The sequence below is a fragment of the Lygodium microphyllum genome, chromosome 16 (genome assembly GCF_053477565.2).
Source record: "Lygodium microphyllum isolate KBCC chromosome 16, Lygodium_microphyllum_v1.1.10, whole genome shotgun sequence".
In the NCBI taxonomy this organism is placed as follows: Eukaryota; Viridiplantae; Streptophyta; class Polypodiopsida; order Schizaeales; family Lygodiaceae; genus Lygodium; species Lygodium microphyllum.
In genome coordinates, this window is record NC_141150.1 from 131831389 (window position 1) to 131858870 (window position 27482).

At 40.5% G+C, this 27482-nt stretch overlaps 1 protein-coding gene across 2 annotated transcripts in view; it reads left to right on the forward strand.

The window, feature by feature from the left end:
• Positions 1 to 1480: 1480 nt before the first annotated feature.
• Positions 1481 to 27482, forward strand: part of LOC148023444 (uncharacterized) — a 34850-nt gene continuing 8848 nt past the window's right edge. Inside the window, exon 1 of one of the 2 annotated variants that reach the window (XM_087696416.1) lies at positions 1481 to 1765. In XM_087696416.1, the coding sequence (XP_087552542.1) occupies positions 1649 to 1765 (117 nt within the window). In that variant the 5' untranslated portion in view covers positions 1481 to 1648. The remainder of the gene's footprint in view (positions 1766 to 27482) is intronic. The other variant, XM_087696417.1, reaches the window with a different exon arrangement.

A 27482-nucleotide genomic window follows, 5' to 3' on the forward strand; every position in this document is an offset into this window, starting at 1 on the left:
CTCAGCCTCTATAATACCTTGATTGCAAAAGCTTTAGATATACCTCAACTATGTTGGCTTCAATATCTCAATTTGCTATGGAAAACTTCAACTTTATAGCTTTGTGTGTTACACATTCATATAATAAACTTCTGTCAGCATTTTCATTCACAAGTAATCTAATCATCAGCATGGTTTTGCTTGTAGCAACACTATTTTCAAAATTAGGCAATGAAGCATCTTTATCTTAACATTGTATACATACGATGAACTCACAAAAATATGGCGTAACTTGCAAGTGCAATCACCCATGATCCTAAGTGTCCATACTTAATTAAATTGCATTAAAACTTCACTTTTATGTTTACAGATTTAAGGATTCACACCAATAGACATCATTACATGTGAATCCAGCTCTTCTTGAATCATTTGTAGATTAAAATGAGGCCCTTTAAGTTCAAATGCCTTCACCTTTTATGACCTTACTAGAAAAGTGCATGCCCACATATTGAGCATGCAAGGCTAGTTCATAACATATTCTTTACTCTTTATTTTCTCTCCCTATATATGGTAGGACCATAATCTAACATTGGTTCTCCTCTCTCTTCTCTTTTCATTTTCTTTTGAGGATCTTATGTAGTGCTCAAAAAAACCAAGCAAATTGGTACCTTTGGAAAAGATCATTGAAAGTTTTGGAGAGATGATTTTAAGCCCCATCCCACCTAGTGTCCAGGGGGAAACTTGAAAAATTGCCATGATTTGGAGGTGGATGGTTCCACCACTAACAAGCTTCTAACCCCAACTCATTAATTTGCTCAAATTATTAGTAGGACTCATGCTGTGCATTCTTAAGCATCACACAAAAGATCTCATCGATTAACAATGGTAGGCCATGTGAAAAGCTATGAAATCCTTGCAATTCCACACGTATTTGTAAGGCAATTTTCCCCTTCCTACTTTGTGAAATGTTGCGAGTGCTTGTGGTGTAACTATTATACAATAGGTTTAGGGTTGGGATACGCCCAAGTTCATTGTTTGCACAAGTCAACATGATATGTACTCATGGATGGGCTAGTTCACAAGAACATAACTTGGCGATACATTTGATGGAAACTTGGAGAGATTATGTAGTACCCTAAAAAATCAGAATCATATGTAAACTCCGATTTAAGTCATTCCATGTGGCCTTCCAAAAACGGGATAAAATCTCTCTATGGAGCCACTCAAAGCTCTCTCTCTCTCTCTCTCTCTCTCTCTCTAATCTCCTTATTGGGTGTTTATTGGGATCCGCCTCAAGCTTCAACTGGCATGCGTATTTGGGAATTTACAAGTAATCACTTTCTCTCTCCTAAGTTGATAAAACTTGCAGGTGACGAGGGTCATAGTAGAGCATTCTATTGACCCTGCTCGTAGATGAGGAGGGACGGGGACGATGGTAAAAGATCTAGTATTTTGGGGAACAATGATAAAAGGTTATTTGTTTCCGGCTTTTGTTTTTTCCCTCCCGTCTTGCGCTGCTAGAGAGAAAGGGGGGCTCGAGGGGGAGGCGGGGGGTGGTGCGCGGAGAGGATGTTTTGCGAACTGCAGGTTCGTCCGGCCTGCAACACCTCTTTGCATCCTTGGAGGTAGCCTAGGGATTCCTCTCTGGAGCTTCCTGTGCGCAGGATCCATGGACCAGCTCACCTTCTCCCTCGATGTCGCCACCGAAGGCGCAGAGTCCTTGCGGAGGATTGTCGTGAAGAAGATCTCCGAGCTTACGGGCAGCTCCGCGGATGATGTCCTTGCGGTTAGTTTCTCTGCAATTCGTTCCGTTTGGTTTTCCTTCTTTATTATGCCTTAAGCAGAGCGCATAAATCCAGGCAATAGATAGAATTGCAAATCCAATCATAAGCCGCAGAAGTGCTCAAGTGCTCTAGAAACGTGATAGCTTCGTCGTGAATCGATTCACTGGCAAGAGCAACATTGCTTAACGAGCTTAACAGTGCTGAGATATGCATGAAGTGCAACTTTCCTGCCAAATGCTGTGGCATCCTTCAGCAGATTATGAGCTTACTGGAAAGTCATGGGTAGCATCCTTGCAGATCAACTTAGGGTAGAATGCATCAATGCTGTAAATCAATGCCATTTCTGCAGTAAGAATATCAGATTGGTCTGAGAGGCTGTTGACCTGCAACATCGAAGAGGAGGAATTCAAAATATGGGTGTTTGGCCGCCAATGATGCACTGTACAGTATAAGAACTTTTTAGAGCTAAAATTTCAATATGAATGAAGTAGTTTTATTTGCAAGAGTATATGGATGTTTGTTTAGCACAACAGAAAATGATCAAAGAGAACTTTACATACAATCACCTGGCTAATCTACATTATCAGGTTGAGTTTTCTATGAGGAGAAAAAAGGGGAGTCTATGTTGCAGGTGGAATGGCTTTCTCATTTTCTGAAGTGATATATGACTGTTTCGTCCTTGATACAGGGTCAAATGCACAACATTGCACAGTGGACTTAGGGTTTGAGCTTAATAGTGCTACCTTTGTCCCAATCTGGCTGGAATATGCCGAGAGCAATGCTACATTTCTCTTATTTTATTTGATGCATAAGCCCTTGCAGTTATCCGTATTTGCACAAGTACATAATTTTAAATGTAAAATCGATATGGCATTGCATGGTGGGCTTAAGAGTTTCCTAAAGTGATTGAGCTTCGTGGTGCTGCTTTCGTCCCAATCTGGCTGGAACATGGTAGGAGCAATGCTATATTCTTTGATGCATAGCCCCTTGTAGTTATCCATATGTTGATTATCTGTAGTTATGCCTTTTTGTATGTAAAATTGATACAAATAAATTTGATAGATATGCCCTTTGGTATTTGTACTTATGGATGTACTTGGTTCTTTTGTAGTTGTTGGTGCATAGGTCCTTATGGATATACTTCTACATTCTTTGTTGCAAAGGCATGTGTAGTTTGATTGCTGTGTGGTACTATGACTAAGTTTTTGATGCTAAGCATAGCTTATAGTTGCTTATCTAAGGCCATAAATGTAGAACTGCCATTCTAGCTGACCATGCAAAGTTAACATGACTTTCGGCTGCTCAATGAAAGCCATTTTCCCAAGTGTCATAATATTGTTGTGACCTAAGAGAGTAGTGTTCCTTCTAGCCTTGTAGTGATCACCTAGTTGTTTGTAAAATTTGAGACTTCTTGTTGCATTACACTTCTCCTTTATTGTGTTTCCTTTGTTAATTTCTCCTTTTGTGTGTACACTTCTCAATGAACTACACATTTTTTCTATCTTGAATCCTATGAATAGTTAAGTGTTTCATGTAGTAAGAAAGTAGTTGAGTACATGAGAGCTTTTTCTTATTGTAGTAGTAGATCCGTCTATGTTCTACTTAGTAGTAGAATGCTTGCAATAGAGTGTGAGAAATTTTTTTAAAGAGCAAGCTAGATTTGAATGTTTATGTATATGGTGCGATGTGTGGTGGTTGTTCCATTGTTAACCAAAATTTCACTTACCAAAGCAAATTGAAGTTGACCACACAAATGATGACTACTCAATGGATGTATACTTCATTAATGTTAAAAATTCAAAGGAACAACTTGTTTATATTGATGTGGTTATTTGCAATGAATCACTTTGTCTATCGTGCTTGGTGGATGACTAGAGTCATTTCAAATTGCTACCACAATCCGCTTGGTTGTGAAAAGGCAATCCTCAACTTGTATTCTTTCAATGACTTGACGCCACTATTATTCCTTGAGGAGAAATCTTGCATTAATCATGCTAGTAGGGCCTCAGGTGAGTGGGCTGTTGTTGTCCTATTTAAGAGCAATGATAAGCATCATCACTAAGGTGGTATGTTGAAGGGTAAAACTCACTTTTTGTTGCTTAGAATGCGAAAGATTGTTATAAAAAGAAAGAGATGTAACTATTCTATCTTAGTGATGTTAAAGCTGTAAATGCATATCCATTGGGAAAAATTAGCAGCTATATCTCATGCAGAAATCATGATAGACTATAGTATGAATTAAGGTAATTGTTAAACTTTTCGCTTGTTAAATGTTGTGCTTCAGCCATAACAACATATTTAAAATTTGAATTTCAAATGTTCAATAAATCTTTAATTAATACCTTTTTTTTTTCCTTGGAGTGAAACGGATAGGTGAAACGTTGCATAGTTAGACGTTTTAGTAGTGAAATGTGCCTTGCATTTCAATGCTGGTGAAACACATTTCATGGTTACCGTGGATACGATGTACATGACATCCTTTGGCACATGCATCATCTATGTGAGCAAGCGAGTTTCATAACACATCGTGTTTGGTTAGTGGTGCTTTCAAGCACATAGGTTAAGCTTGCATCATCCTTAGGTGGTTTGTTGAAGGCTAAACCTTAGTTATTGATGCTTTGATTTCAAAAGACAATGATTAACAGAATAAGAATTGTGACTATGCTTGAGACTTGGTCATGTTATTGAGAAATGTCGTAGATGCATATGTAGTGCGAAAAAATAGCTTAGATAGATGCTATGATAGATTGGCTGTTTATGGTATGATGTACTTATAATATGCTTTGGTATATGCATCATCTATGTTAGCACTTGTGTTTCATAGCACATGGTATTTGGTCAAGGGTGGTTTCAAGCACATCATGTCATGTAAGGGGCTATTTATTTATTTGCAAAATACACCCAAGGAGGGACTTGTCACGTAAGTGAATAATACTTTTTTCCCCCACTAGAGGTATTGACCATGTGCATATTGTGGCAATCAATGGTGATGTTTATCACCCTTGCATAATTTTTACATACGAGAGGATCCTCTGTCTGAATCAACGATTGCACTTCATCATTGTTGAATGGAACATTTGGATGACAAATGCATTGCATGTGATAATCGATTGTTCTGTTGGAGATATATTGCCATTTTTGGTGCATTGAGAAATGGTCTATGCATGCTTGATGTTTATAAGGAAAAATAATTGCAACAAGATGTTATGGCTGTAAAGTATATATTTGTTAGAGATTTGGTCACCTCCAGGACAGGCACAGGCTTTGTCAAGGCAGACTCGAGCAGCTTAGGCAGTATCATTGTGTATTGGAGCAGGTTGGGCAGTTTGTGCAGGTCATACAGGCAGCAGGGCAGTGATTTGGGCAGGCAGGCTGCACATTTATTGCAGCCAGGTGGACCGGTTTTGCTGCAGCCAGTCAATGACCTGTTACATGATTTTATTATTTTTTTGCTATTTATAGAAGGCCTGCCCATGGTCATTTTTTACTTGTTTTTTGTGCAGGTTGAGAGAGATCCGGCTGTTCATAAATTCATAACCTGTTGTACATATTCTGCCTTCTATGTTCAATATTCATTCTCTATAGTGTTCATGATTCTATTGTCTCTTTTTTTTTTCTTGTAATGATTAGTTATATTATATCAAATCACATGAGGAATACAAAAGTCTTGACAAAGAAGCTGAAGAAATTGAAGTGAGCCAAGGAACCAAGTCCTTCCTAGGAAGAAGGCCAGCACGCTGAATGAGATATTGTGGACGACCCTTGAGCCTAGCAATATGTCCTTGAACACTAGAAGTTGAGTAAAAAACAAATATATTTTGGGCCACTGAGTTGTGTCAAGAGTCCTAAAATTAGAGAAAGCAGAACAATATCTTCATATTGGTTGTGCTGAAGTGGGATATTTTGCCTTAGCAAAGTCCTAGCTAAAGGGGCACAATGACGGCATAACCATATCTCTCCAAATACTAGACAGGAGTGTCCAAAGTTTTTTGGCTAAAGGGTAGGAAATAAATTTATGACAAGAGGATTTCATATTGGTAGTAAAAAAAAAGGCCATTTGAGATTCAGTGTTTTGAAGGGGACCAACTGTGATTACTCAAATTGAGCATTTGACCAATGCTTGTAAGAGGGTCTTGATCTCCGTCAGCCCCGAGAGCAATCTCTGCAGTCAGTAGGCTCAAATCTGTTAGAGACAATGCACAAAGACTGCTGGAAACTCAGCCTATTTATAGGGTGAAAGTAATGCCCATAAATGATCAGGTCGGCTGCATTTAATGCAGCCGACTGATGTAGTCGGACTGTTGCCACGTGGCACTGTTGACGTGGCCATGTCCAGGAAACGACTCTTAACAAAGAAGGATACCAAGAAGGAGGAGAAAACTACAAAGGACTCAAAAGCGGTGGTTGCTCCTTCGTCAATGACCTTTCTTCATCTAATACCTTGAATGGATCTCCCGAAAGATTTGAGGCAAAATATATCTTTTGGAAAACACGGGTGTGGCCCTTTTATGTACACCTCAAAGTAGCCCAGGCTATCATGCTACCTAGGCTTATCTACTTTCTACCACTTTTGCCTTGGAGTACTCCTTCTTTGAATGCACTCACCAAACATATCCGTTTTATATTGTGGAAAACGACTCCTTGCATGTAGGTATCTCTTGGATTTCTTGGAGCCATGTTTGCATCCCGAAAAGCATGGGTGGTGGGGCAATTTTGGATGTACAGACCCACATGGTGGCCCTTCGTTGGTCACTCTTTAGGGCAATGTGTAACACTAGCATACAAGCATCATGGTGGCACACTCTTAATTTAGATACTCACTTTTCCACATCCCCCTCCATTTTGGTAAATCATTTGGTTTCTTCTTGAAGGTTAATTATTTAGAAGGCCCGCTGGCATCCTACAGAGGATTGTTTGGAGGCAAATTTCTTTTAGTTGGAATTGTTAGTGGTGTCGTGGTTGCAATCTTGGGTCGGCAAACAAGAGGAGAGGCCCAAGTTCAATCGTACGGCATGTTTGGGCTTTTCTTCTGTTGTGGATGCCACTTTGATGAGCCGTGGGGTGGTTGATGTCGTTCTGTATGGCGAGGAGACTTTTCCGAATTCTTGGTGAATGTTGCGACTTATGGGGCTGGATTGAAAGGTTGATGCAGCCTATGCAACCTTTTCTTACACTTGACTTGGATTGATCTTTGCAGGGTTGGGATCTTGCTAGTCGTCTTTGTCTTTAAAAGGCTTCAGCTAACTAGATGTATCATCTCTTGAGTAAGGACAAGCATTGGCTGGCTACTAAAGCCAATGCGATTTGGGGCATGCATAAATCCAAGGCTTAGTGAAAAATGACATTGATGGAAGGATGATTGAACAAGACCCTGTTCAAATACAAGGTTTTTCTTTGGAGACTGATCATTGGTTGGCTTCCCCTTGCTTCGGCCCTTTCTAAGCGCTGAATCTCAAATGACAGCTGCTTTTTTTTATACAACCAAGGTGGAATCTTCGCATCATAGATTTATTTTCTATCCTTTGTCTATGAAAATCTGGGCATTTCTAATAGATATTTGGCAAGGTCTATCATTGTGCCCTTTTGATTGGGTTTTTGCGAGGGCCAAATATCCCATCTTGGTGCAGCCATGTATGAAGGTCTTATCTCTTTTTTTTAGATTTTGGGGCTATTGGCATAATTGGATTACTCGAAAATGCTTTCGTCTTTGACGTGACACGGGCATCTAGGAACATATAGTCAAAGTCAAGGGTCTTCTACATTGGTAGTTAGATCTTGTGCAGCATAATAATCTTCTCCCTAGAGAGGATTTAGCTCCTTGGCAGATGGCAATATTTGCTACTTCTTTGTCATGATTTTTGTTATCTTTTAGTTATTTGATCTTGTGTAAAGTGAGTTTATGCACGGTGGCCTAGAGCCATCTTGCATCTTGTAATCTCGTACTGTTTTTCATTATTAATACAATTAACCTATTACGAGAGAGAGAGAGAGAGAGAACACAAGACAATGAGCAAGAGTGAGCAGCAATCCCACACTCAAAAGGAGTTTAATAGGACTTAAGAAGTTAGACCTATCCCTAACTCAATTGGAGTTAAACTAACTCTAGAAGTAGTGATACAACTTATTAACTTAGTTGTGTCTACATCACACACTAACTTTAGGCATTGTGTTGGCCTCACCTCAACAAGGCAGCTTGTGACTAGCTCGTATGTGGATTGCCGGTGTTGGGATTGTTGAGATATCGAGCTTCACTCGTGATATGCCAGGGTGACCGTTGTGCATTTATGTCACCGACATATCAGTTGTAGATGCGGTTGGTACACTGCCCATGAATAATAGCTACATGACAGCTATCCTTATCTACTCTAGTTCGTGGCTCAGTTAGTATGCCACCTTAGTTGAGTTTGGTTTGAGACCCATATATAGGGTTTTTCTATTTCTTTGTATGAGACTTCTTTTTGGCTTACACAACTAAGAAGAAGAAAACTGTTTTCAGCCTTCACCTTTGTGTATATTCCCCCCATTGTGCAAGCAAGAAAGCTACAAGTGAGACTCCTTCCTTCTCTCCCACAATCTTGACATGGTATCAGAGCCTTGTTCGTGGTAAGGAGCTCAAGAAAGCAAGCCAAGCTCGCGGTTTTTGGTAAGAGGAGCAGTGTTGCTTTCATTTTCTGTTTTGGGAGCAGATCTCTGCAAGTAGCACAACCGGAAATTGCAAGAGTGTATTGTCTCAGGTTGAGACGCCCTTCGCGGTGAAGCAAGAGGGCAGTATATATTGCGGGAGAGGGCTTTAGCCCTTGGCGACCCTTTTTTAAAAAAATTTGAGGCCATTTCGGGGCCTGTTTTGAAGGCGGAAGTTTTTTGCACGCACTCAGAAAAAGGCCCTGTTTTATGCTGTGCGACCACTGTTCTACAGGTCGGTGAAAAGTTACCACAGAAATTGCATCGTATGCTTGTGTGCAGAGACATTGGGAGTTACAAAATCATCCTTGGTTCCTGTTTATGCAAAATCGTCACTAGGAAGTGACTGTGTGGTCAAATACCACTTTCGCCAGTTTTGTAGATTTGCCCTTGTGAGGGTGAAGCTGTGTTTTTTGCAGACAGATTTTTTTGCAGTGTTTTGTAATGGCGTCTGATTCTCTTTCACAGATTGTCACTGAAAAGCTTGACAAGAACAACTTCTAAGCATGGAAGTTTAGAATGACGAATTTCCTTATGGGAAAAGGATATTGGGAATTTGTTGCAGGAAATGAAGAAGAACCAGTTCTTCCTGATGTTCCCAATCAACAGTAAATGCATGCATTTAAAGCATGGCATGAGAGAGCCAGAAAAGTTATGTACTGGCTGTCTATCAGCATTTCAGACTCTATGATTGTGCATATTCAAGATGCAAGTACGCCAAAGGAGGCATGGGATACTTTGTCAAAAATGTATAGCACAAATACGCAAGCCAAGAAAATGCAGCTCAAGCAAGAGTTGCACAATGTGCAAAGAGAAAATATGAGCATTAACGACTACCACATGAAGGTGAAGAAGATTGCAGATGCACTTGCTTCCATTGGGTCGCCAGTGGAAGATGATTTAGTTTCTGTGACCTTGAATGGTCTAAGAAAGGATTATGCACAGTTTCGAACATCCATTTCCGTCCGTGAAAGATTTCCTGATTTTGAGGAGTTGATTGCTCTTTTAATTTCTGAGGAGCAGAGAAATGGTGGTGCATCTTCTTCAGGAGGAACTTCAAAAGAAGCTGTCTTCTACTCAAATACTGGAAGAGGTAGAGGCAGAGGTAGAGGAGGCTGATTTGGAGGCCATGGTAGAAATCAGAATATGCAGCAAACTCAAGAAAACCAGTTCTATGGAGGAGGACGTGGTAACTCTAGAGGCAGGGGGAGCCAAAGAGGTCGTGGTGGATGGCAAAGAGGCTAAAATGCAAACAGCAATGTTGAATGCTACTACTGTGGTAAAATAGGTCATATGGCTAAAGACTGCTATAAAAAGCAGAATGACATCATAAATGGGAAATTGCAACAAGGGAATTATGCATCTTCTAGTAGACAGGGTGATGACAGAAATGAGCATTTGTTTATGGTGCAGCACATGAACAATTCTGTGACAAGTGCAGAAGAAAGCAACGATGTATGGTATGTTGACTCAGGTGCATCAAACCACATGACAGGTCATGCAGAATGGATGGAGGATGCAAGGAAAATGGAAAAACCAGGATTTGTGGAGACTGGTGATGATACTGCACATCCTATTGTGCAGATTGGAAAAATTCATTTGTCTATGCAGGATGGGAAAAAGAAATATCTGTCTAATGTATTTCATGTCCCGAATATCACTAAGAATCTGGTTTCTGTTGGTCAAATGGTTGAGCAGGGCTTGCAGGTCACATTTAATCCTCATGGATGCTTTGTTGAGGATATGAAAAATAAAGATCGCTTGATAGCAAAAGGAAAGAAGAAGGGCAGAATGTTTACATTGGATGTAGACATGTTTGAATTGAGTGCAGCAATGTTTGCACATGGGACCGGTGTAGTTGCAGATATTGATATCTGGCATAAACGCATTGGTCATGTTAATGTACAGCGACTTAAATCAATGCAGGCCCAAAATATTGTTGCAGGATTGTTAAAATTCAAGGTTGCAGAAATGCATAAGATATGTGAAGCCTGTCAATTTGGAAAACAGGTAAGGAAACCATTTTCTAGACATGTTCAAGAGAGTAAGAAGCCATTGGAATTAATCCACTGATTTGTGGACTACTAAAGCTGCATCTATTGGAGGCTGTCATTATTTTGTCACTTTTATTGATGACTATAGTAGAAAAGGTTGGATGTATTTTATGAAAAAGAAAAGTGAAGTTTTTGGGCATTTCAAAACTCTTAAAGCTATGGCTGAAAAAAAAACAGGTCTACAAATAAAATGCCTAAGGTCAGATGAAGGGGGAGAGCACCTCTCAAATGAGTTTGCAAGGTTCCTGCAGGAGCATGGCATAAAGCAGCAATATTCATGCAGTCATACCCCACAACAAAATAGAATTGCAGAAAGGAAAAATAGGCATATTGGAGAGGTATCTCGTGCCATGCTCAATGAAAAAGACCTGTCAGATTTTTACTGGGCTGAAGCAGTTGCTACGGCAGTCTATATAATGAACAGGACTCCCACTGCAGCAATACATGGGATGATTCCAGAGGAGAGGTATACTGGTAAGAAACCAGATATTTCTCATTTGAAAATTTTTGGTTGCATTGCCTATGTACATGTGCCAGATGAGTTGAGATCCAAGTTGGATTCAAAAGCTGAGAAGTGCATCTTTATTGGTTACTCTCTGCAGCAAAAAGGGTATAGATGCTATAATCCTTCTACTCATAAGTTTATAGTGAGCAGAGATGTTGTTTTTGATGAGATGAGTAGCTGGTATAAACCAGTAAATGTGATTAATGATGTAGATGCACAAAATGGTAATGCTGCACAGAATTCACAGTAGCAATCACAAAATATTAGTGGACCTGGAGCGTCCTCTAGCAGTGGTTCACATTCTTCGCCATGGACAGGCAGATTGAGATCAGGAGAATCTTCTCAAAGCAATGCAGATAGTGGTATGCAGGTATTACGAAAAGGAAAAAAGAAGGTTGATCAGCCCATGTTTGATGTGAATGCAGGTCACTCTTATGTGAATGGTGAATCCAGTGGCTCAGAATAGAGCATTGATGATGAGTTGGGTATTCCTTCTATTGTTACGCCTGGAGTAAGGAAGACAAGGGACGTTTTGAGAGCACCTGGGAGTGAACCTATTTTGCGCAAGTCTACGAGAGCTAGGTATCCAGTGGATAGGCTGAAATATGATGGATTTACAGCCATTCACTATGCATATATGGTCAAAGTGATACAGGAACCAGAACCCACTTCTTTTGAGCAAGCCATGGGAAAAGAAAAATGGGAGAAAGCCATGGATGAAGAAATGGATACCTTGGAAGCAAATGCTACATGGGAATTGATACCTTTGCCTAAAGGTAAGAATGCAATTGGCTGTAAGTGGGTTTATAAGGTGAAGCACGATGCAGATGGTTCTGTGAACAGATACAAGGCAAGATTAGTAGTCAAGGGGTATGCACAAACATATGGCATTGACTATGAAAAAACATTCAGTCCGGTTGCAAAGATGACAATCGTAAGAGCAGTCATTGCTATGGTTGTATCAAAGGGATGGTCTTTACATCAGATGGATGTAAAGAATGCCTTCTTGCATGGTGATTTGCAAGAAGAGGTCTATATGGAGCAGCCACCAGGTTATGTGTATGCTGTTCATTCTGAGTTTGTTTGCAGGTTGAAGAAAGCCTTGTATGGCTTGAAGCAAGCACCTAGAGCATGGTCTGACAAGATAGGACAGTATCTTGTCACTCAGATTTCCAAGGCAGATTTCTCACTTTATGTGAGAAAAACAGAGAAATGTATTATGCTACTTGTCATTTATGTTGATGATTTGATTATGACAGGTGACAGTGATGAAGATATCCTTCATGTGAAAATGCTATTGAAGGAGAAGTTTGAAATGAAGGATTTGGGAGAGCTGTGTTATTTCTTGGGCATTAAGGTGATTAGATCACCAAGTGGGATACAGCTCTTGCAGAGGCAGTATGGATTGGACATGTTGTCCAAATATGGGATGACAGGCTGTAAGCCTATTTCAGTTCCTTTGGAGCAGAATGTGAAGAAGATATCCTTCATGTGAAAATGCTGTAAGCCTATTATGACAGGTGACAGTGATGAAGATATCTTTCATGTGAAAATGCTATTGAAGGAGAAGTTTGAAATGAAGGATTTGGGAGAGCTGTGTTATTTCTTGGGCATTAAGGTGATTAGATCACCAAGTGGGATACAGCTCTTGCAGAGGCAGTATGGATTGGACATGCTGTCCAAATATGGGATGACAGGCTGTAAGCCTATTTCAGTTCCTTTGGAGCAGAATGTGAAGCTGAGCGCAGATGCAGGTGAGCTTTTGGAAGACCCTACTATGTACAGATGCATAGTAGGAAGCTTGATTTATATGACTATTACCAGGCCAGATTTGAGCTATGCTGTTGGATTGGTAAGTCAGTTTATGCAGGCTCCAAGGAAACCGCATTTGGATGCGGCTAGACGTATACTCAGGTATGTGAAGTCCACATTGCAGTATGGACTATTTTATGAGACTGGGGTTCAGATACAGTTGCATGGATACACTGATGCTGATTGGGCTGGTAGCATTTCTGATAGACGATCTACCAGTGGATGTGTGTTCTCTTTTGGGAGTGCTGCAGTCACTTGGGGCAGTAAGAAAGAGCCTACAGTTGCCTTGTCGAGCACAGAGGCCGAGTACAGGGGTGCAACAATGGTTGCATGTGAGGTAGCTTGGTTGCATAAGCTACTTTATGATATGCATCAGCCTACAGATGGGCCAGTTGTCATTTATTGTGACAACATGAGCAGTATACACTTGGCAAATAACCCAGTCTATCATGCTAGAACAAAGCACATTGAGGTGCATTATCACTATGTGCGGGAGAGGGTTTTACTAGGTCTTATTGATCTAGTTTATGTCAGCACAGAGGATCAGGTAGCTGATATATTTACGAAGGCATTGGGCGCAGAGAAGCTGCGCAAGTTCAGAGACTTGCTTGGTGTGCAGGAATTGGGATTGAGCTCGAGGGGGAGTGTTGAGATATCGAGCTCCACTCGTGATATGCCAGGGTGACCGTTGTGCATTTATGTCACCGACGTGTCAGTTGCAGATGCGGTTGGTACACCGCCCATGAATAATAGCTACATGACAGCTATCCTTATCTACTCTAGTTCGTGGCTCAGTTAGTATGCCACCTTAGTTTGTTGAGTTTGGTTTGAGACCCATATATAGGGTTCTTCTATTTCTTTGTATGAGACTTCTTTTTGGCTTACACAACTAAGAAGAGGAAAACTGTTTTCAGCCTCCACCTTTGTGTGTATTTCCCCATTGTGTAAGCAAGAAAGCTACAAGTGAGACTCCTTCCTTCTCTCCCACAATCTTGACAGGGATGAGCCATCCCCCTTGTGTGTCTTGCATTCGGGGCAAGCAACATAGAGGTTCGATTTCTAGCAAGGCTTTTAGGCGGTCTAAGGAGCCGATGGAGCTTTATGTGTGGACCTATGTAGACGGAGTTCCTTAAGGGGAGTCTTCATTTCATGTCGATTATGGATGATTTTAGCAGGATGACTTGGGCTACTTTGTGGAGTTGAAGTTGAGAACTCTCTCTCAATTCAGAGATTAGCTTATCTTTGAGGAGAAGCATTTTGGGCGGAAGTAAAAGATAGTTAGATCCAACAAAGGTGGAGATTTTGTCTCCAATGAGACGTGGCTTGTTTTTGTGCGAAGCTGGGGATTCATAAGGAGTATGCCAACATCAATCTCTTACGAGAATGGAAATTTGAAGTGAAAGAACAGGAGTGTGATTGTGACAGCACGGACTATGATGGAGCATCGACAAACACCTTAGTATGTATGGGTTGAAGTAGAGGCTATGATAGCTCATATTCTTAATCGGTCACCCACATCAGCCGATACTAGTATGACTCCATTTGAGGCTTATATTGGACTAAAGCTAGATGTATTTCAAGGTATTTGGATGCGATGCTTATGTTCACATTTCGAAGAAGACTAGAGACAAGTTTAAGCTCACATCCAAGAAACTAGTGTTCATTGGTTGCAATTCCCAATCATAGGTGTATATAATCTATGATCTAGTCTCCTATGATGTCTATAGGAGCAAAGTTGTTTGGTTTGTTGAGGTTCTAGTTGTAGAGGGGGGTGAAGAGCAACCTATTCTTGGAGAAAATGGTGACAATTGGCACTTGAGCTAGTGCCCTTGGAGCCTATTCCTATTGAGACTCCTACAAATGAGGAGATTGCTTCTCCACTAGATGCCCTAGTGGTGGGTGTTCCAAAGACTTTTGTAGAGATAGAGCAATGGGGGGAGTATTATATAGCAACATGGAATGGGTGGAATGAGGCCTTGGAATGTCGGAATGCTGATCCCTAATGGTCAGGGGCAGGAAATGCGTTCCACTGGGGTGGAATGCTCCTTGCCAGCCATTCCACAATCTTTCATGCTTGGAACATTCCAAGCATCCTATTCCATGTTTGGAATGGCAATTCCAAATGTTCCATGTTAGTCGTTCTCACAACATTCCAAGCTTGGAATGTTCAAAGCTGCCCGTTCCAGGTTGGGAATGGCCATTCCAACTCCTTTTTTTTTGGAGAGGGGAGGGGAAGAACGGGGGGGGGGGGTGTTTTTGGTGGGCGGAGTATGATGTTTGATGTACTAGAGTCTAGTATGATGTATCTTTTTGATGGTTTATTGAGCACTCAAACATTGCTCAATACATTAGTCTGAACTTTGTATTCAGTCCGAGTTTGTACTCTATGTGGATGATCTCATTTTGTCAGATGACCATATCTAGATGATCACATAGACTAAAGAGGCACTTAATGAGTTTGAGATGATTGATATGAGTCTTCACTTCTTTCGAGGCCATGAGACATGATAGATTGATCTTTCTCTCCTAGAACTGGTATATACAGGAGCACTGATTTTGAATTGGAAGGAGTGTTGCACTATCTCTACTTATATGAATTTGAATTGGAAGGCTTTGGCTCATGTTGATTCACTGGTGGCAGATGCTTCTAGATATTGGCAATTGACTGCATCACTGATTTGGCTCTTAATACTCAAATTGACTTGTGCTTTCCAATTGGTTTGCTTCCAGGGTTCATGAGTGAGCCCAAGAAGGCTCATTGGTAGGCTGCCTTGAGGATTCAGCGGTTCATGATGGGGGCCCCCAATCATAGCTTATTTTATCCAGCAAATGTAGGTGGTTTGGCTTTGGTATTACAATGCTGGACAAACTCGGATTGGGCTGGTGATGTTGATCATATGCATGCTTTATCTTATAAACAAGCCATGCACTATAGGAAGAATTATCATATGGCTATTGCTTTTGCTTGAGTTTGATATTTTTGCATAAAGGAAATTAGCATTAGTAGGCCGATCAAATGTCTAGATTGACAAGCGGAGAAAAGGCCAGTGGGGTGGATGATAACTTACCTGGTGCCCACTTATTCCGACTTCAATAAGAGGCCCATTTGTTTAAGGCTGATCTTACCCCTTATTGGGTGATGATAGTGTTGACATTGTGACCAACAATGTGTCGTGATCATGCTTGTTTTGGTCTTTTCAATTTTTGCAATTTGTTGTTTTTCAAAGATGATATGGTTATTGACTTGTGGAAGTTAAGTTTGTCTCAAGCTGTCCACACCCTTCCTTTGGCAGCTATCTTAGTTTGTGGTGTTGTCCAGCTGATCGTGATGCCTAGGCAATTTCATTTTGGAGGTCTTCTTCACATTGGCATCAACTCTAGATACTCTAGATTGCTGCATTTTGAGTCTACACAGCTTGGCGGTCTATTCTTCATCATCTCCATTTCTATGTTTGCTGGTTTCACTCCTTGGCTTGGTATAGCAATTGTCTTAGGCTGTCTACATGAAATACGTGTGTTTTTGAGTTTTCTTCACTCCTGAAGGGCTGCCCAGCTGCAACCACTCACACGGAGAGATTTATATTGACATTCTTGGATTTTCTTCTCTGGTTGGCTCCTAGTAGCCGTCTTGATAACAGCCATCAGCTTGGAGAGATTCAGCATCTTTGGCAGCTCTTGAGGAGTGTGTTTGGCTCCCTCTACTGCTGCCCTTCATCTTCTAGTGTCTACTTCCACATTCTATTACTTGGGGGACTATGTTTTGCTTGCTTCATAGAGCAGCCCTTTTCCTTGTCATCGATACCTCTGCCTGAAGGACTATTTTACTCCCTTCATAGTGTAGATTTATTCCAGGTACTGCCGCCTAATCAACCAGGACAGTGCAGTTATCTTTAAGCTCTGCCCTGTTGTATCAACATGATTTAGTGTCCATTATTCTTCATTCATATTCTTCTGTGTTTTGAGTTTTCTTTGTTAGAGTGTTCACTGTACACATTGCATTTCTCCTTGCAAATCCTCTGGTCTCTCAACATGATATTAGAGTATGCCATTTTGTCTTTTGACAATACTTTTGATGATATGCACGATGGAAATACATTATATATATATTTTTAAGGTCTATACTTAATCTTGGGAGTTGAAGCAATATATATTGTACTTCAAACACAGGGGCAAAAGAGAGTTGAATTGAGAACTTAGCACTAAAACAACAAATAGATAACAAGCCAATATTAGTCGCCTTATTTGAAAAGTGGTGTGTACTAAAAAGTAGTGAATAGCGACAAGACTCGAGCAAGAAACTAGAGGATAGTAATTATAATTGAAGTGCTCATCTCGTTCTTGGCATGTGAACCAAAATGATGCTCACTATTATTAGAGAACTTGCAATCATTGGTAATGACATTGCCCTCATCGTCATCCTTGAGCTCACTAAGTCTAACCTTTACAGTAGAGTTAGAGATGTATGTGTTCTCATGGGCCGCAATGGCAATGGAGGTGCTCCTTGAGCCATTATAATGCCTCGTGTAGCACCTAAGAGCTCCACCAATGGCTAGGGCCTATGGAGGTTGATGTACATGTGGATGCTTGACTATTGGTGGCACAAGCTTGAACAATGATTCTTGATTGAGCATGAGTGTGGGGGACTCATAGATCTATCTCATCTACCTCCAAGTAGAGGTCTTGGAATATTTGTTCCTCTTTCGAATCACAGTCTTTGTTCACACTTTTGAGTGTGCTTGTTGAGAGCTTAAGGTCATCTATATTCATCTATAAATTCTAGATGAAAAGAGTAACTTAGATGCTTAATTTTAAATGAGACATCAAGGTATGAGTCACAATTCATGACTAAACACAATTCAACTAACAAGTATACTTGTCTCACCATGGTGATTTCATGCGAATTATATTGCATACATAAATCGGAACGATATTGCATGCTAAGCTTGTTGCATATCTTTGTATGTATGAGGGAATAGATAGACCAATCTTCTCACTTACACTCGATGAGCAAACCTAAAGCATGCCCGAAAAAAGAGCACAAGTTAAAGTGGATTAAGATTCAATGATGAGTTTTTGCCTTTGCTTCAGATCTTCCAAGTGGGTACATGATTAGGGACGGCCATAGTTGTAGTTGGGGAGAATGTAATGGACTTGGTAGTCCCCATATATGTGTGCTCATACGCTTGCTAGGGGATGGGATTGGCGGAGGAAAATGATGTGTTAGGACTATGTGAGATAGGATTTTTTTGTCTTTTTATTGTTTGTTCTTCTTGGCTTCTTGCCCTCCTTGGTCTATCTTGTCTTCATGCTTGTGGTTTTCTTTTTGTTTCGGTCCTTCATTTTCCTACTTTCCTTGGATTGATCTTCTCGTTTATTAGTTGCACTTTGGCTTCCATTTGTATATGCTGCTTTGTAGTTATTATCAGACCCATAAATGGTGTGCACACACCCACCCACACACACGTGGATATGTGTGTGTGTGTATGTAATTATATATTTAAATGATAAATTGTAGATTTAGGTTTCAAGATACAATGCTTTGGCTCTGTGTTTTTCGGGCATACATGATTGATGTGGGCATCACTTTGCTTTTGATATTTCTCTATGGCTTCTTGGCATATATCAATAAAAGGATCAATACATTGCTTTGGACATAGCTCAATGGCTTTTACACGGATCAACATGTAGATTTGCTCATGGGCTTTCAATATTTGTGTTGATATGGAAGTACATCATTGGCTTAGAGTGGAGTGTAGTTGATCATTGGCTTGATATTGACTTTTGGCTTTTGATACAATGCTTTATATATTGGGCTCGATAGTTGGTGGGATAAAATACTTGGGAAATGTATACAATGAACTTGAATGCATCATCTTAATGAATACAACATTGCATTGCGCATCTATTTGTGGCTTACTTGATTGTATGTGCTCAATGCCTATATGTGATTGTGGATACAATGCTTAAGAGTACAAAAATCCCCCCCAATATTGGTATGGAAGTACATCATTGGCTTAGAGTGGATTTGGTCGAGTTGCTCATTGGCTTGATTTTGACTGCTTCGATACGATGCTGATGTGCAGTTTTCTTAGTTGAGAGCGAATGTGCAGAGAGTTGAGAGAAGTAGAGTGAGAGATAGCATGACACTTGATGTTCGGTACAAAGACTAGTGTACCACTTTTAGGTTTTGAATATATATATATAAAGTACAACAAGTGAAGGGTGCATTCACACCCATAGACCCGAACTCGGCAAAAAGGCACGGTGAGCCTTTATTCCCAACAACCTCCCATCTAAAGGCAACATGCTTGAAGGTAGAGGAAAGAATCAACTAAGTCTATGTATGTACAAAGCTGAAAGACATATATACTATCCAACCCCCATCATCTGGCGGCAATGAGCAAACCGCTTGGTTGAAAGACCCTTCGTAAGAAGGTTTGTAAGGTTATCATCTGTATGTACCTTGACAAGCTCAATGCCTTTGCTATCAAGTACATCCTTGATAACGTGATACTTTACCTGTGTGTGCTTTGTCTTTGCATGAAAGACTAGATTTTGTGCTAGCATGATAGCACTCTGATTGTCACAGTGGAGGATAGGAACCTCTGTAATCCCAAGCTCTCTCACTAGACGTAAAAGCCATAAAGCCTCTTTGCATGCCTCTGTGGCAGCCGCATATTCTACCTTTGTAGTAGACAATGCAACACACTTTTGTAGCCTAGATATCCAAGAGACTGTTCCTCCTGTGAACATGAACACATATCCTGAAGTAGACTTCTTGCAGTTAGGATGGCCAGCATAGTTTGCATCCGTGAAACCGACAACAGATGACTTCTGCTTACCAAAGCAGATACACAAATCCTTTCTGCCATTAAGGTATCTCATGATACCCTTCACTGCTTCCCAATGCTTTTTGCCAGGATATGCCATGTATCTGCTAACCATTCCCACCGCAAATGCAATGTCAGGACGAGTAGCAACCATAGTATACATCAAGCTACCAACAGCTGAAGCATAGGGTATCTTAGCCATTTCAGCCTTTCCATCATGTGATGTAGGGCTGTTATCTGCACTAAGTTTCACATATGGAGGCAATGGTACACTAATAGCTTTCCCCCTCTCCATATTGAAACACTGTAGAACTCTCGTAATATACTCCTGCTGTGATAGAGAAAGCAGACCCTTTGATCTGTCTTTGAGTATACGTATGCCAAGAATGTGATTTGCCTCATCAAGGTCTTTCATATCAAAGCTATTGTGTAGACTTTGCTTCAAGGAGTCCAAGGCATGAACATCCTTGCCTGCAATTAGCATGTCATCCACATATAAAACCGAGAGAATAAGGCTGCCATCTGCTGCCTTCTTGGTGTATAAGCAGTGATCAACTTGAGAACGATGAAATCCCTGAGATTGCATGAATGTATCAAATTTGTGATACCATTCTCGTGGTGCCTGCTTCAGTCCATAGAGACTCTTGTTGAGTTTACATACCATGTGCTCTTTTCCCTTTGCAACAAAACCATTAGATTGTTGCATATAGATCTCCTCATGTAGATCACCATATAAGAAGGCGGTTTTTACATCCATCTATATGAGTTCCATGTCCTTAGATGTAACCAAGCCCAAGACGGTTTGTAAAGGAGTCATTTTGACTACAAGAGAAAAGATTTCATCAAAATCAATTCCATGTTTTTGCTTGTACCCTTTAGCAACCAAGAGTGCCTTGTACTTGGGCAAAGATTAGAAGTGACTTTCATTTTGTAGATCCATTTGTAGGGTAGCACTTTTTGTCCTTTTGGTAAATGTAGCAAATCCCAAGTGTCATTCTTCATGAGAGATTCCATTTTTGATAGCATTGCTTTTTGCCATTTCTTACTATCTTGTCTGTCCATTGCTTCTTGGAGGCATGACGGCTCACCACAATCTGTTAACATGACATAATTAGCCACATAGTTTATTCCAGGAGCAAATCTATTTGGCTGTTTTTGCACTCTGGTCAACCGATGGACCCAGTGGTCAAAATTTGCTGGCTGTTCAGCCTACAAATCTGTATATTAACAACTTCTTGTTCTGTAGGTTCAGTATGCTGTATAGCTAGTTTAGGTTGTTCCAGATGCACATGTTCTTGCTGAATTTGTGGGACATCATGGGCAAGATCTTGCAGATAATTTTTAGGGACATTTGTAGTAGGTATTTGCTGCTGTCTAATGGGCATTCTTTGTTGTCCAATTGGTACATTCTCCCGGAATACAACCCTTTTGACCTTCTCTGTTCTTTCGGGCTGTTTGTTCATGCGATCTTCTCGAAAGATGACATCATTGCTGCATACTACTTTTCTTTTCTCGGGATCCCATAATCTATACCCCATCTCACCTTCATCACCATATCCTAGGAAAATACATTTACAGGACTTTGGCTCAAGTTTGATGTGTTCTTCCTTGCGTATGTGCACAAATGCCTTGCAGCCAAGCCAAACACTTTCAAGTGGGCACACGAAGGTGGCTTGCCCGACCATGCTTTTTGAGGGAGACCCCCCCCCCCCCCCCCCCCCCCCCCCCCCCAAAAAAAAAAGGACCTGTTTGGTGACTGATTAATCAAGTGTATGACTGTCATAACAGCCTCTGCTCAAAAACCGTAGGGTAAAGCAGCATACATGTGACAACATTGTACGGACCTTGTCTTGAATGGTCCTATATATACGCTTTGCAACCCCATATTGGGGTGGATTATGAGGGGCAGTAAGCTCCCTTTTAATCCCTTTGCTGTCACAAAAGTCTTGAAAGGCTTTGGACACATATTCCCCACCATTGTTAGAGCGAAGGCATTTTAATGTCTTGCTGGTTTGATTTTCAGCGAGTGCCAAGAATTTCTTAAATTTATCCAAGGCCTCATCTTTGCGACGGATTGGATAAACCCATACTTTTGAGTGTGGTATCATCAACAAAGGTAATGAAATACTTCTTTCCCCTAAAAGATAATCTTGGCATTTGACATACATCTAATGTACAAACTCTAAGGGTGAAGACTTTAGAGAAATAGATTTTTTGTGCGACGTTTGAGCATGTTTACTATAAATACAATGATCACACTGTTCAAAATCAGCATACCTCAAAGATGGTAAAACCCAAACCAGAGAGCACTTTGTTGCAGATTGACTTGTGTGTCCCAACCGACTATGCCACAAAGAAACACTTGGCTGCTCAGTTATGGCGATAACATGGTCACACACACTAGATACATGCAAAGAAGGACGCACCTGAATCAAGTATCCAAGTGTGCATATCATCCTCAGAATCTGCAATCAATGCATGTGCATCCAAAAAAGAAGCAAGAAGTACATCATTATCATGAGTGACTACATTAACCTCTTCTATTTTCACATTGCTCTTTTTGGCAGGCTTGTCATCCTTATTTTCAGCCTTGTTGGCTTCATTGTTTTTGTTTTTGCCCTTCTCTTTCTTCAGTTGAAAGCAATCCCGTTTGTAGTGCCCTTTTTTGCCACAATGATGGCACTCCACATTTTTCCCACGAGATTTGCTGCCTGCTTTGTTTTTAGAACTGCTCTTATGCTGAAAATCTGCCTCTGGTGTGTAATGCATTTGAAGACTTGTTTGCTGAGTTATTTTGCCTATTGAGTTCTTCCATGAGCAAAGAACTCTCTACATCAGAGTGTAACAGCTGAGCATTCAAATTACTCAAAACTGTCTTGAAAGTATCCCAACTTTCAGGTAGAGTGCATAGCAAGAAGGTAGCTTTGAACTCTTCATCAATATGGAAATTCAAAGCAATTAGCTGATTGAAAATTGAGTTAAACTCATTCAAATGTACAGACATGGCTGTACCCTCTTTCATGCAAAAGTCCATTAGTTTTTCAGCCAATAAGCCTTGGTGGCTGCAGTTTTTCTGAGCATACAATTCTTCAAGTCTTTGCCACATTGCATATGTTGAATTCAGCTTCTCAATGTTAAGGAGCAAGTTGTTTGACATTGAGGGCTCAATGGTAGAGCAAGCAAGCTTGTCCAAATCATCCCACTCGTCTTGTTTCATGTGGGTTGGTTTGATTCCCTTTGTTTTGATGGGCTTTGCATGTTTCTTTTGCACCAAGACGTTATAGCATTGTTTTTGCCAAATTGCAAAATTATGTGCACCCCCAAGTTTCTTAATGTGCAAAAGATTACTGCTATCACTGTTTCCAGCCATAATTTGCAATCCCAAATTGACTAACCAATTACCAAAGGCAAGCCCAAATGTGACACAAGTGACTACAGTACACAAGAGTACCAACCAGCAATGAAAATCTCAAGATTGCAGAAATTTCAGATTTGCAAATAGATTTTCAGAATTAAAAAATGTTGTTTGCTGCACTCCTCAAGCAATTTCTGACAAATTTAGAGACCAAGCCACCAGTTACATGTGAAATCCCCAAAATTTCACTGCAATTTCTGCTCCAAAGGCATTTCCGAGCACAAATTTGACAATTTGGATCAACAGCCTCAAAATTTTAGAGGATAATTTGTTCAGATTGCATCAACACATGTATCCAAGTGCATATACAAGGCAAGTTTTGCACAAACTGATGAAATTCTGCAAAAGCCCCAAATTTGCAATTTCTGAGTCGGATTGTCCACTTCTGCATTAAAGTTCCCAAATCCGTGAAAAGCCCCAATTTTCTTGGGTAAAATTTGACTTTATCCCTTTGCGTGTGAACGCCCCGTAAAGTAATTGTAGAAGTTAAAGGAGAGAAAAATTGATGACTATCAGGTCAGGTTCGTGATTTGTCTAGTCATGGGTGACCTGTCCAATAGGTTGCCGCCTCTCCACGTGAGTCAGTTCTTCTGGTCGTTGTGTCTTGGCGTTTCGTCTGCAGCCTAGTCGTCCCGTCTTGTTGTCTTGTCTGCAGCCTGCTTGTCGTGTCTGCATGCCACCGTCTGCAGTGGTCGCCTAGGACTCGCTTGTAGCGTGTCGTCTACCGCCTGTCCACATGGTGTGTGATTTGCCGACTAGTTTGACTGCTACCTGTTGGCTTCAAGAAGCGTGCACAACCCGTGCTTTGATACCAGTTTTATGTACAGTTTTCTCAATTGAGAGAATGTGCAGAGGGTTGAGAGCAGTAGAGTGAGAGAGAGAGAGCACGACACTTGATGTTTGGTACAAAGACAAGTGTACTAGTGTACCACTTTTAGGTTTTGAATATATATATATATATATATATATATATATATATATATATATATATATATATATATATATATATATATATATATATAAAGTACAATAAGTGAAGGGTACGTTCACACCCACACACCCGAACTTGGTAAAAAGGCACGATGAGCCTTTATTCCCAAGAGATGCTTTATATTAGGCTTGATAGTTGGCTGGATATAAGACTTGGGAGGTAAAGCCAATGACCTTGCATGCATCATTTCGATGAATACAACATTGCATATGTATTTGTGGCTTACACGACTGTATGTTCTCCAAGTCTATATGTGCTTGTGGACACAATGCTTGAGAGTACAAAGATCAAAACACACAGGACTTACATCAGCTTGAGAAACAATCAAAAGTACCTTGCAGATTTGAGTCTAGGGGTTTGATGGAAGCCAGTTGGAAGTAGGTGAGAGATGTTTGAGAAGAGGAAGGAGCACTAGGCTTTGATACTATGTTAGAAGTGGTGGAAGCTATATTCAGGATCAAATGGGATAGGATTCATAAGAGAGAAATGGTGATGTTATTGCCCTCTCCCTTTTCTTGTCTTTGATATGAGTGCCTTTAAATACTTTTGCTTACATAGATTAGGGATTTAAAGATATGCTAAGGTTTGCACAGATAAAACACAAAATGTTCAAACATGGCTGAAACACAATAACTTAGACAATAATGCAATAAATGCAAACCCAAAATGTAAAATGCAAAACGCAAACATAGACACAAATATAGAAGAAAACTTTGAAGTGAATGAAAATATGTTGTAAATGAAGGAAAGAATGTACACGATGCTCAAGGGAAAAGCTATCCAATAGTCGATGGCATTTCGTCTGCAGCCTAGTCGTTGCGTCTTGCTGTCTTGTTTGCAGCTTGGTCGGTAGTGTTTGCGCGTCACTGTGTGCAGTGGTCGCTTGCTGGTCGGACTTGCTGTAGCATGTCGTCTATCGCCTGTCCACATGGTGTGCGATCTGCCGACTAGTCCGATTGCTACCTGTTGGCTTCAATAAGTGTGCACAACCTGTGCTCTGATACTAGTTTGATGTGCAGTTTTCTCAGTTGAGAGTGAATGTGCAGAGAGTTGAGAGCAGTAGAGTGAGAGAGAGAGCACGGCACTCGATGTTCGGTACAAAGACTAGTGTACCACTTTTAGGTTTTGAATATATATATATATATAGTACAATAAGTGAAGGGTACGTTCACACCCACACACCCGAACTTGGTAAAAAGGCAGGGTGAGCCTTTATTCCCAAGAGATGCTTTATATTGAGCTTGATAGTTAGCTGGATATAAGACTTAGGAGGTATAGCCAATGAACTTGCATGCATCATTTCGATGAATACAACATTGCATATGTATTTGTGGCTTATACAATTGTATGTTCTCCAAGCCTATATGTGCTTGTGGACACAATGCTTGAGAGTACAAAGATCAAAACACACACCACTTACATCAGCTTGAGAAGCAATCAAAAGTACCTTGCAGATTTGAGTCTAGGGGTTTGATGGAAGCTAGTTGGAAGTAGGTGAGAGATGTTCGAGAAGAGGAAGGAGCACTAGGCTTTGATACCATGTTAGAAGTGGTGGAAGCTATATTCAGGATCAAATGGGATAGGATTCATGAGAGAGAAATGGTGATGCTATTGCCCTCTCCCTTTTCTTGTCTTTGATATGAGTGCCTTTAAATACTTTTTCTTACATAGATTAGGGATTTGAAGATATGCTAGGGTTTGCACAGAGAAAACACAAAATGTTCAAACCTGGCTGAAACACAATGACTTAGATAATAATGCAATAAATGCAAACCCAAAATGTAAAATGCAAAAACACAAAATGCGAATGGCAAACATAAACACAAATATAGAAGAAAACTTTGAAGTGAATGAATATATGTTGTAAATAAAGGAAAGAATGTACAAGATGCTCAAGGGAAAAGCTATCCAACAATTGATGGCTCTTGTGGGAGTGGGCTGAGGGAGTGGTTGGAGTGTGATCTCCGTCAAAAACAGATCTTGAGTGCTGTAACCACCAATCAAAGCTGAGATGATGCAGAAAGTTGAAGGGCAGCAGGCTGGAAACCAAAACACAGCAGTGTCTAGGGCTGGACCTGGTAAACACAGCAATGTAGGGTTGCCTTAGGATGATGGCAGCTGATCATTGGAGGTTGTAGGAAGCTGGGCGACAGCAGAGGAAGGTGAAGACAATGTTGACTAGGCCTGCACTGCTGTAAAAACAAGTTGTATGACGGTTTGGGAAGAGGTTGGTCAACATGGCGGCAGTAGTGTGGATAGGGCGCCAAGGGCTGGTGATGATTTGACAGCAATTGCAATGGGTTGGACAGCTAGTGGAGGGAGAGCTGCTGGCTAAAGCCTACAAGACTAGGGATAGAGGCTGAATGGTGCCAGCTTGTCTATTTATAATGTCGAAGGTGTTGAGCTAAAAATTCATTAGGCTCAATGAAATAGCCCCAAAACTCAAGTTAATTAATTAATTTAAACCTTTTATTAAAAAGAAGCACGGTCTTAGAGAGTTTTTGTGTCCCTCATGCAAACCCTAATTTGGGAGGCCCCAAACTTTCTATAAATAGACAGGTTGCCCTTCCATTTAGTTAATCTTGTTTTTGTAGATTGCAAGTGCTATAGCTTTGCTGTCTATACCTTGTTCGTAGTGTGTTTGCCGCATGAGCATTGTATTCTATCCCTGTTTGTAGTGTGTTTGCTGCATGAGCATTGTATTCTATTTAGAGTCATTCAATTTCTTATTCACTGTGTTCATTGTCTTTGAGTTACCCTAACCTTGACTATGTTTTTTTATTAGTTTGTGTTATTGTCGTACGATAGTGTTTTAGTTTTTGTGTTAGTGTACTTCATCAATTATGTAAACATGTGATATTTGCAATGTAGCAGAATATTCTAATCTATTTAGGACTCTCCAAAGGTCAAGAGGTGGAGTGAATATATGGGTCCTTCAATAGAAACATAGAACTCCTTTTTATAGCTTACGGAATTTGAGTCGTGGACATGTTCCATAAGCATCAACATTCCTGTTCCAATTCTTGTTCCACAAACATGCTTAGTATGACAAAGCTATCTTAGGGTGTATATGGGCAACCTAGTCTAAATCACTTTTAATCATATGAAGTATTCTGCAATTCTACATTTGAAGTCATATGTTTTGAACCTTGTATCATCTTGTCCTGCAAAGCTTGTCAATATATCATAGTGACCTAACGTTCCCTAATATAATTAGTGCTCTCGTTCCCTTTCTGAAAAGGAATCTCATTCCATCCATACATTCTTGTTCCATGTGACTATTGGTGCATCCCCTTGATTAGGACCCATTTTAGGCTGCTGGTCCATGACTGGGTGCATCCCCTTGATTAGGAGTCATTATGGGCTGCCCCTTCAAACTAGCCCCTGTTGAGCTAAAATTGCATTATAAATTGATTAGCTCTTTGAAATAG